This window comes from Ascaphus truei, chromosome 17 (genome assembly GCF_040206685.1).
Source record: "Ascaphus truei isolate aAscTru1 chromosome 17, aAscTru1.hap1, whole genome shotgun sequence".
NCBI lineage: Eukaryota > Metazoa > Chordata > Amphibia > Anura > Ascaphidae > Ascaphus > Ascaphus truei.
In genome coordinates, this window is record NC_134499.1 from 10823669 (window position 1) to 10834840 (window position 11172).

Here is an 11172-nt window from a genome sequence, read left to right on the forward strand (position 1 = left end):
GGCAGGGCTTAACCTTTAATATGCTAGCCCTTTTGCCCATACCGTCACTAGGGTTGCCAGGTGGCTTCTCCAAAAATACTAGACACAATGATGAAAGGTGCAATGCGCTCAAGACACACACCCCTCTCACCGCTCCATGCTGTTTCCTCCTTGCCTTGGCTCCACTTCAAGTCTCCTGACATCTCCTGATTGGCTGCATTACGCAGCAGTAGTAGTAGTACCACTAGAGGGATCCTATATATCACTGGCTGTGCCCATCAGGCAGAAGCCAATGACCTCACCCCATGACGTCGTGGCAAAACATTGCTCGGCCTCTATCTGAAAATGCAGCCAATAAAGTTGTGTGAAGGAAAAAAAAAAACTTCCGATCCCTGCTATTTATATCAGCCCGGCCGTTGATTGGCTGAGCAAGCTGTCAAATGAGGCGCTAGTTATACCACCCCCTGCGGCACGCTCATTGGCTGAGCCCGCTGTCACTCACAGGATTGCATCATGCAGCTTTTAAAGGGGCAGAGCCGAGCGATTGCGCAACCATCTTTTGTGCGGCCCCACTGATTCGCGATCACCGAGCTCCCCCTAACCCCCCCCCCAACCTGTGAGGAGGAGGGGAGAAGTCTGCCCCCCTGTGCTGGGGCAGGAGCCCCCCCAAGGGGGTAAGAAGAGGAGCAGGAGGGGAGGGAGAGTGGGATCCCTCCCCCGGGCAGCAGACCCCCCTCCCAACACACAGGTAACAAGTCCCCAGGATTAAAGCAGCTGGGCACCGGGGCAGGGATCAACTGGATCCTAAATCCGCGAGGAGATCCCATGCAGGGGTCTGGCAGATTAACTTTGTGAGTTATACCGTATCTCTGAACTCTGGGGGCCTATATAATAACCAGGTGCTGTCAGGTGACCCTACTGATGTATGTATATGGGGCAGGTGATGGGTAGTATGGACCCTATTGAAGTATATGGGGACAGGTTCTGTCAGGTGAACCTATTGAAGTATATGGGGTCAGGTGCTTGGTAAGAGTGACCCAACTGATGTATATGGGGCAGGTGATGGGTAGTATGGACCCTATTGAAGTATATGGGGACAGGTTCTGTCAGGTGAACCTATTGAAGTATATGGGGTCAGGTGCTTGGTAAGAGTGACCCAACTGATGTATATGGGGCAGGTGATGGGTAGTATGGACCCTATTGAAGTATATGGGGACAGGTGCTTGGTAAGAGTGCCCTATTGGTGTATATGGGGCAGGTGATGGGTACTATGGACTATTGGAATATATGGGGGCAGGTGCTTGGTAAGAATCCATACTGCCTCCATATCAGTTTTGTGTAATGTGTGTATTTTGATAACTTATTTTGTGTGCGTTTGTGTACTGTTTTGGGGGTTTGAATATCTCTCGTGCCCTATATATACCTATACTGTGTTTGAAGGTGTGTGCATCACCCTCTTCTGGTGTGGGCGCTTTTGATTTTACCATGATCACACTTTGTCAGTTTCCTTCTTTTCCTTGTATAGGGTTTAAAACATCGTTTCCCAAACTTCTATATGCATTGCAGGCCCCTCTGGCAGAGAAGGGGTTAACCTTATATTGCCCCCCCCCCCGATTCTGTATTTGCAAATATCTCATTTCTCCCCCCTCAATCCCCCTATTTAAAATCAGGATGCCTTTTCTGTCACTCTTGTCCCTCCTTCATATGACACATCAAACGCTCCTTCTCCTGGCTGGGGAAGATCTAAGCTTCATTCACAGGGATGGGGTGGAAATGTCCCCCGACAAGGAGACGGCTGCAAATAATATTGCTTAGCGGCCAGTGTCCATATTGAATTTTTGGTACCCTCTGCGTGTCCCCCCTCCATCCCTCCCCTGGTGTGTATCTGTCCCGGACGTGTTCTGCAGCCTTCCACGTTCGGGAAGCTTGCAGGGCCCAGCCAGGCATTGCAAATCCATTCTGGCATTGTAGGGGTGTAGGTGTCTGCATGGGGGATGATGCAATCGTTCTGCAATGTTATGATGAGGTCCTGCCTGAACAGGGAGGCCAAAGGAGGGGGTGTATTCTTATTCTCAGCATGGTGTAACACTTCCTTATCCTGCAAAGCCATCTTCCCCTGGCTAGGGAAGATTTCAGCCCTATTTGCATTGTGTAAAGACTAGTGGTTGCTAGGTGGCTTTGTCACTAGGATGGGAGCTTGTGTATATCCCCATGACAATGACACAGGACTCAAAGGAGTGTATGCCTGTTAATTCATAACCAGCGAACCAGCGAAGCAGGTGCCAAAGCCATGCTTTGTCCTGTCACCTCCCCCACCCCCTCCCCCTGTAAACTTCCCCCCACATCAAGACTCTGGGGACCTTATTCCTGTGTCTCCTATTATGTGGAAGATTTAGTGTGTGTGTGTGTGTGTGTGTGTGTGTGTGTGTGTGTGTATGTGTGTGTATATATATATATATATATATATATATATATATATATATATATATATATATATATATATATATATATATATATATATATATATATGTATATGTATATGTGTATATATATGTATATGTAGAGAGAGAGAGACCGACCGAGAGACCAAAAATTATAGCACTCTGGTTTACCATATGAGATATCAAAATACACAATTTATTAATTTAGTGTCACAGAACAAAATATAAAAGAAAGCATAGAATTTTAAAATAAGGCAGGATCCCCTGTTCGTAAACCAAAACAATTGCTCACTAGCATAGGAGTCAAGTAAGACACAATGTCTCAAAAAGAGAAATAGCAGCCCTATAGCATCTCAAGCAGAAGGGGAGATTATACTGCAGATAACTCACAGCTGCAATGTGTACATAATCACAGTAACCAGAAAACCAAGGCACCCACTACACTGTTCACGGGATACACATGATGTATAGAATAATCCCTAAAATGCTCACCACAGCTATACATCGATCTAAGCTGTGAGTGAACAGAGTGGAAGACTAGGCTCAAGCACAATCCAGAGGCTGTAAAGTATAAAGCACTCTCCTCCTGACCATGAAAAACAGTGTCAATGAATTAGCATAGAACAACAGTACAAGGTATAATTACGTGTCCCAGAGAGGGGGACAAACCAGGGGATCCTGCCTACAGCACCCACTCCTACGCGTTTCGGCCAAATGCCTTCAACTCCCAACTGGAAGGCATTTGGCCGAAACGCGTAGGAGTGGGTGCTGTAGGCAGGATCCCCTGGTTTGTCCCCCTCTCTGGGACACGTAATTATACCTTGTACTGTTGTGTGTGTGTGTGTGTGTGTGTGTGTGTGTGTGTGTATATACAGGCATACCCCGCATTAACGTACGCAATGGGACCGGAGCATGTATGTAAAGCGAAAATGTACTTAAAGTGAAGCACTACCTTTTCCCACTTAACGATGCATGTACTGTACTGCAATCGTTATATACGTGCATAACTGATGTAAATAACGCATTTGTAACAGGCTCTATAGTCTCCCTGCTTGCACACAGCTTTGGTACAGGTAGGGAGCCGGTATTGCTGTTCAGGACGTGATGACAGGTGCATGCGTGAGCTGCCGTTTGCCTATTGGGCGATATGTACTTACTCGCGAGTGTACTTAAAGTGAGTGTACTTAAAGCGGGGTATGCCTGTATATATAATTTGGTACTAGGTGGCGAGTAGATTTTTTTGTGTGGCGAGTAGATTTTTTGGTGATTTGTCGACCACTGTATATATATATATAAAGCAACTGTAAATATTCCTGTATATTCATTTGCATGTCTTAGACAGGTCTGCAACCCTGTCTTTCACCATTATCACCCAGCAAACAGCACTTCCACTGCAGCAAGGGATTCTGGGAAATGACATGCAAATGAGCACACAGTGCCACTTTTTATCTCATGCTCACATTACATGAGCAACCCTTAGTCAATGCATGCTGCTTTAAACACAGCTTTTAAACAAGGACTTGGGAGATGCAAAGTCAGTTAACCCACTCACAGACATGTTTCAACCTTGATGGGTATCATCAGTGTGAGGTTGGCTTGCTGACAATTGCTGTGTTTAAAGCAGCATGCATTGACTAAGGGTTGCTCATGTAATGTGAGCATGAGATAAAAAGTGGCACTGTGTGCTCATTTGCATGTCATTTCCCAGAATCCCTTGCTACAGTGGAAGTGCTGTTTGCTGGGTGATAATGGTGAAAGACAGGGTTGCAGACCTGTCTAAGACATGCAAATGAATATACAGGAATATTTACAGTTGCTTTATGCTTTACTGTGGAGGGTTTTAGTCACTTTTTTTACCCACCATAACCTTAATAGTCGTGTGTATATATATATATATATATATATATATCTCACGGGGTCCTTCATCGTGTATGACAGAGATGGATATATATACATACATACATACCCTGGTTTAAGGGCTCTTCACTTTAAGTACACTCGCGAGTAATGACATATTTTCAATAGCCCCATACCCCTGTGTCCGTGCACTCGCCTTGTGAGTACGGACACTTATTCTGCCCTACAGACCGCCGTACTAGTTTCGCGCTGATTCCCCTCGCCCAATAGGCAAACGGCAACTCGCGCATGCGCCTGTCAGCATGTCCTGGGCAGCAATACCGGCTCCCTACCTGCACCGAAGCATCGATACGTGGGAAAAAGGTAGTGCTTCACTTTAAGTACATTTTCGCTTTACGTACATGCTCCGGTCCCATTGCGTACGTTAATGCGGGATATGCCTGTATATATTGGTGTTTGTAAGAGGGATATCTGGTGCATATGTATAAATATCAAAGAAGGAATCTATATTATCCAAAATACAGAAACCTTCCTCGGGCCACGTTGGTTTCTGTATTTTGGATGATAGAGATTCCTTTCTTGATATTTATACTGGCAGTGCTGTGTCTGTTTCATCGGATGCTGGAGTACTAAATATATATGTATATCCAGTGGCCGACAAATCACCAAAAAATCTACTCGCCGAACAAAAAAATCTACTCGCCACCTAGTAACACACGCGTGCTGCTTGGGCCAATAGGAGCTCGCCACGATGTTAAATCCACTCGCCCGGGGCGTGCAAATGTATAGGTTTGTCGAACACTGTGTGTGTGTGTGTGTGTGTGTGTGTGTGTGTATATATATATAATTCCTGCTCATCTCCAAAGTACTAAATATAGCTATTATTAATAATGGTGATGGAGGGTGCAATAAGGGATCCACATAACTTCCTGGCTGGGGTGCAGAGCGTGATGATTTTGGGTGGGATTAGATTTTTAACCCTGTCTGCCAGAAGGGTCGGCAAAGCAGCAAAAAGCTCTGAACTGCAGATGCTCTGATTTAAGATGCTCTTCCTCCACATTGTAACATCTTCTGATGTTTGCTTTTCTCCTACAGAAGGTCTCTTGCACTTTGTCTTTAGACTATCGGCCACATCTCCATTCCGTCAACCTCGCAGTCGGAACAAGAGTGCCCAAATGAACCAATCCTCGTCCACCGGGTCAGAGGGCCTCAGCGATGCCCAGGGAAGCAGCCCGACCTCACCCCAGCTCGTACCGCTGAACCCCGGAGGAGGGGGCAAAGCCCCCCCACCCAGCAAGCACAGCAAGAAGGGGCAGCGCATGGACCGTGGCAGCGACGAGTACCGCCAACGCCGGGAGCGCAACAACATGGCAGTGAAGAAGAGCCGCTTAAAGAGCAAGCAGAAGGCGCAAGACACGCAGCAGAGGGTCAACCAGCTGAAGGAGGAGAACGAGAGACTGGAGGCCAAGATCAAGCTCCTCACCAAGGAGCTGAGCGTGTTGAAGGACCTGTTCCTAGAGCACGCACACAACCTGGCAGACAATGTGCAGCCAGAGGGCCCCCCTCCCGGGCAGGAGAGCGCGGGCCACTAACCATCAAGTGGATCTTCTATGAGGAGGAGAACTCTGACTGCTTTTTGGTGGGTGGGTGGGAGGAACGTTGGAAGGTGATACCCAGATCTTTTGCCCCTTTAATCATGATCACGGAGGATGTTAAGCAGAGTTGGCAGCAAAAGCTGAGTGCGCTTACTTTTTGGGACCCGATTAATTTGTGCAGGAAGGTTTTGGTTCTTGGAGGGGTGGGGGGGGGGAGTTTATCGCATTGTTTTCTGTATGTCAGTGGTAATTCGATCACAAGCCAAAATGCACGCTCTTCATTTGACCCCCCTCCCCTTCTTAAATGCCCTAAAGATATATGTTGATAACCGGGATTGACACTGTAGTGATCCTTGCGCTACACCGGGCTCATTCACCCACGCTGCCGTCCAATCTCTGCCGCATCTGAACGTCTCAAAATAATGGAGCAGTCCCGCTATAATGCCACTATTAAAATCAGGCTACACCCCTATTAAGAAACTTAAATCCAAATGTTTTCACGTAAAGGTAATATAACCTATCAAGAGAGGTTCAATCAATGAAATGGGACTAAATATCCATTAAAATAATTAAATCCCACTAAGTGATGGGTGCCCGGGTTTCTCTCTGTGTGCCGCCATGTTCCGTGCCCTGCGTCTCTCTGCCGTCCGACGGTCACCTCCTGTAATGTCACTTATGGTTCTCGGGGACCGTTTGGTGACAGCAGGAGCTGTTTGAAAAGGTGATTTTTTTTTTTAATGTTTCTATAGCAGCGATGTGTTGGACGTATCCTCTGCTGCTAGGTCACTTGGTACCTTTGCCCTAGATGTACTAAAGGTCGGAAAAACTCAAAAACAAAAAAAATGGGATTATGAAAAAATGTATTTGAATTACTGCCATATTATCTAAGAATTATGTATTCATGTATGGGTGAAAATATTCATCATATTTGCACACGTGAAAAATGTGTTAATAACGCTACTGATGCAATTGTAGTGGCAGGGAAAGATAACCCACTTTTCTACCATACAGTTATAGGATTTCTCACAAAACCCTATGGGGGGGGTTATTATAAATACCCCTTTTGATGCCTCAGGCTACCAATGCATTGCCCAAGTGGTTAACTAGTAATGGGTTGGCCACTTTGGGTTTCTAAGGAGTTAATAGATGAATACGTTCAACGTTGGTAATCTGTATTTGGATCATGCATTCTTGGTTGACTAGTGTTATCTTGCCTATATCTGTAGTGGCCAATGTATACGGGGACCGGATCAGCCGAGCACCCGCCTGAGAAAGCCGACACCGGGGCTAGTGTCTGCCGGCAGCCTGATTACTGTCGGGCATTAGAGTTTAGTGAATAAGTAACTGGGCGGTAACTGCTCATTTGCACACAATGCGTTTAAAATACGTGGACTGCTGACGTATCGCCGCGGTAAAAAGCCCCTTATTTCTGCTTGAACGCTGGTGCACAGGTTGGTTTAAATACAATTTCCATTGAACACCGATAACACCAATTTTGTTTTCCCTCGTTTATCGACCATTAGTGAATCTAGGCCACAGCGCCTCCCCGTCCCACGGAGAGTAGAACGTTCTGTGAAAGGACATTGACATCTGACCCCCTGGAGCTTCCTGTCCCAGAAATGCCATCACCAAAGATGGCGGCCACGGGAGCGCCTGTTCTTCTTATAAATGTTCATAACTTCAATATGTTAAAAATAATAACGATAAACAATATTTTTTATATATATTATTTTTTTCAAACGAACACGACGACTTCACTTTTGGGGTGCCGCCTGATTTTAACTTTAAGTGCTCTTATGATGGCAGGAGCCATTAAGACGGGAGTGGCTAACACCAGTCCTCAAGGGCCACCAACAGGTCAGGTTTTAAGGATATCCCTGCTATCGACTGAGCCACTGATTCAGCCACCTGTGCTGAAGCAGGGATATCCTGCTCTGCCGGTTGCCATTGAGGACTGGAGTTGGCCACCTCAGCCCTAAGACACTGTGACCGGGTTTTGATGTGCTTGCCCATGACCGGAAGGGGGGCATTCTTGGCCCTTCAGGAGACGTTGACAAAAGGCGGTGCGGTGGTTGCAATCGTTAAAGTTAGCCGTGACTCCTCGCAACATGGCACCTACAATTCACGCTACAGGAAAGCAGGCTTCCGTTTGCCCGTATGAGACGACAGTCACTTTCCGTTTGCACCGTTAATTTCACCGGAGGAAAGATGCGTAAAAGTAAATAGATTTGAGAAGTTCCCGCCACTTCCTTTTTTTATTTATTTTTTCTGATCTTCGTGCTTTTGTATTTAAAGTGGGGTTTTGTTTTTTGTTTTGTTTTTTTGTGTGAAATGATTTTGTTTTTTAACCCTCCGTGCTAGACACACCGGCCGCACACTGCCCTGAATAGGGTGTCATTTGTGAAATGATCCCAGGGACGAATAAGACTTTGACGCTGTCTAATCAAAGGGAAAAGACCTTCTGTGCCTTAAATGTAATTTGCAGCGTGAAGCGGCCGCTGGGAAACCTTATGAAACAAATATTCCAAATGGTTCAGCTCAAATTGGGGTGGAATTTCCTTTTTGATAAGTTTTGTGTTCACTAAATGCTTGGAATCATTTTGAAGTACACAAATGTGTTCTCCTGGAGATCTATATATCACTGTAGAGGAGCGTGTGTGTAGACGCACTGCTCTGGTGTTTTGGCGCAGAGCTGCAGCGTATATAAAAAAGTTTCTTACATTCTGATGCAGCATTTTAGACTTGCGCCACTTCAGATATGGAGTATTTGGGGGGGAGGGGGGGGTAAATAAAAACCAAGAAGAATGGCGCAGAATGTGGTACATCTGTGAGAGACAATTGGCCGGTTGATGAGCCAGGTTCTTGCGTATGTTGCAGGGGAAAAGCCCAGCTAGGTTTCTTTCCCATACATGGGACTTTAAAGCTGCAGTTCAGTCTTTTTTTTTTATTTTTATTTTTTACATTTATTTTTTTACTTCAATAGTTTCATGTGTGCAATCTCTAATTACCTAAAGAACTGTATAGCTGCAGCTCAATTCGTTTTCCATGTATTGATAGGTCGAAATTTGGTGACATATTAAAAGCTGGCATTTGTTTATAATCTGCTTGACTGGCAGTGGAAGCTCATGAATATTCATGAGCACTCTTGCACTGACATGTGCTAGAGGGAGGGCAGGGCTGACAAAGGGGTGTGCCAGGGCTTGTGACAGGACATGAAGGGGCGGTGCCTTAGCAAATGGCTGTTAAAATAGAATACAAGAAAATTGGTCTTTCAAAGTTGTTTTTTTAAAAACAGAAAATGCTAAAAGTATTTTTTCTTACTACAGAACTGATTTATTAAAAAAAAACACACATGCAGGATATTGACTGAACTGCAGCTTTAAATGGCAACCAAATATCTGCATTTAAACTCCATGTGTGAGGCTGCAGTGCTGAACACGTGTGCGGTTAGTGAACGGATATGATCAAAGAATGAGTCACCGTAGGACGACTAGAAACTCCAAGAGGTTGAATCTCCGAAACAACGTTGTTTTTGAGTCATGTGGGGCTAATTCTGATAGGGTCTCCAAGCACCAACCCCTCCCCCGCCCAGAACCTATGAGTTTAACTCCTATAAAGTTAATATCTTGCCTCCTAAGCATGTTTTGCTCTTAAAAAAAAAAAATAATAATGTTTTTATTGTTACAAATCATGATTTTTCTCAATTTTTGTAGGGTCGGAGGGTTCCTTTTTAGACTGTTCTGGGGGATGCAACATGTTAACCTCCCGGACACTTAATAGTTAAAACATTTTATATCCTGAACAGAGCGTTGGAGTGTAACTAAAGACCACCGCTACACGCCAGCGAGGGCGCTGGCTAAATAGTTGGGCGACCATGGAATTGGTTTTGGAAGTGAATATCGTGATGTTATAGCTTGGGGGGTGGGCAATGCCAATCTTCAGGAGCCACCAACTGGTCAAGCTTTAAGGATATCCCTGCTTCAGCACAGGTGGCTCACTGTGCTGAAGCAGGGATATCCTTAAAGCCTGACGTGGTGGTGGCCCCTGAAGACCGGCGTTGGTGTCCCCGGTTGTAGCCGCGTTGATGATTATAATTGGCGTCGCTTCCGAAACAAGACTTTCTTTTTTTTAGCTTTTCTATTGGAAATGTAAAGGAACGAGAATGTTCCGCTGTTCTGAGGTGTGTGTGTGACTGCTGGCAAATAAACATGTCATGGGTTCAACCGGCTTTCCGCGTGCGTTTATTTTAACGTGTGGCTTGGCGTGAGGGCGGCTACTGCACTTCCTCGGAAATGAACGCGTTGCGCTGTATGATGGGGCCGAGCATCTCGCTACACTCCCAGAGACGTCATGCAACCTCCAAGAAATGGAAAACCCTGTGAGATTTGTGGGTTTTGGACGCACAAAAAAAACTGGCAATGAGATTAGGAAAGTACTGATTCTTACCCATGTGAATCCTGATTTAAAACCAATTCAAAGTGAGCAAATCGGCGAGACTTTAATCCACAGCAAAGCAGTGCCATTTTATTTCACTACTTGTACCAAAACGTACATTTTTACGTTTTATTCACTTTATTTTTTATTAAATATGTACCATTTCTGTTTGTGTGATAATAATATTAAAGCAGCAGTTCCCTTCTGGACTGCCCCCTTTGGTTCTGTGGGTGAGAAAGCAGGGGGTCCGCAGCATTCATTTCCGTTCCGGGTATCCCCCCCGGCTGCTGCGATCCACACCGAGAAAAGTAGAGCAGGTAATTCCTAGTTTATTTAAACGGCCATTTTGTTCCCCCGGGTGGACGGTACAGGCGCTACCTTCATCTGTAAGTATCTCGCAAACTGGGGGACTTCATGGGCTGAAGATAGCGGAGACCCTGTGGGGGGGAGGAACTACTGCTTTAACCATTTTTGATTGCCCTGAGGCCCACAATAGGAGTCATGTGGCCATTTGAGGACGTGGAACAGTGATCCCCCATGGGACCGCAGGATGTGATCAAACCAGGAACACACACACACACACACACACTATAGGCATGACATAGTGACTAAGACACTGAACTCCCAGAGTGTGAAGGCACCTAAGGGGTTAGTCTACTTTTGTGATGTAGGGAATAAAACCATATCCTTGCATCTGCTTCTCTATGATAACATGGATCGCTGACCGTTGGATATGGGCTGATAATGAGATCACGGATCTAGTGGTGACGGTGCTGGGGGGTAAAAAGTACCACTACTCTTTGTTGCCACACCCAGAGTGCCCCTGCCACCAGCTCCTGCCCACAGGTAGACGCTGACTTCACCAA

The 11172-nt window shown here is 45.7% G+C and overlaps 1 protein-coding gene across 2 annotated transcripts; it reads left to right on the forward strand.

Moving 5' to 3' along the window:
* The first annotated feature begins 495 nt into the window (after positions 1 to 495).
* On the forward strand, positions 496 to 10095 carry LOC142467923 (CCAAT/enhancer-binding protein gamma-like). Of its 2 annotated transcripts, none has more exons than XM_075573907.1 (2): positions 496 to 830; positions 5373 to 10095. In XM_075573907.1, exon 2 carries the CDS (start codon positions 5453 to 5455, stop codon positions 5867 to 5869), a length of 417 nt encoding a protein of 138 aa, XP_075430022.1. In that variant the 5' UTR covers positions 496 to 830; positions 5373 to 5452; the 3' UTR covers positions 5870 to 10095. The 2 variants fall into 2 exon arrangements, with proteins under 2 accessions (XP_075430022.1, XP_075430021.1); XM_075573906.1 differs by having other exon boundaries at positions 496 to 727.
* Positions 10096 to 11172: the final 1077 nt, after the last annotated feature.

Bases quoted from the DNA above. Each gene is read 5' to 3' on its own strand.
- LOC142467923 (XM_075573907.1), top strand. From the start codon at position 5,453: ATGAACCAATCCTCGTCCACCGGGTCAGAGGGCCTCAGCGATGCCCAG.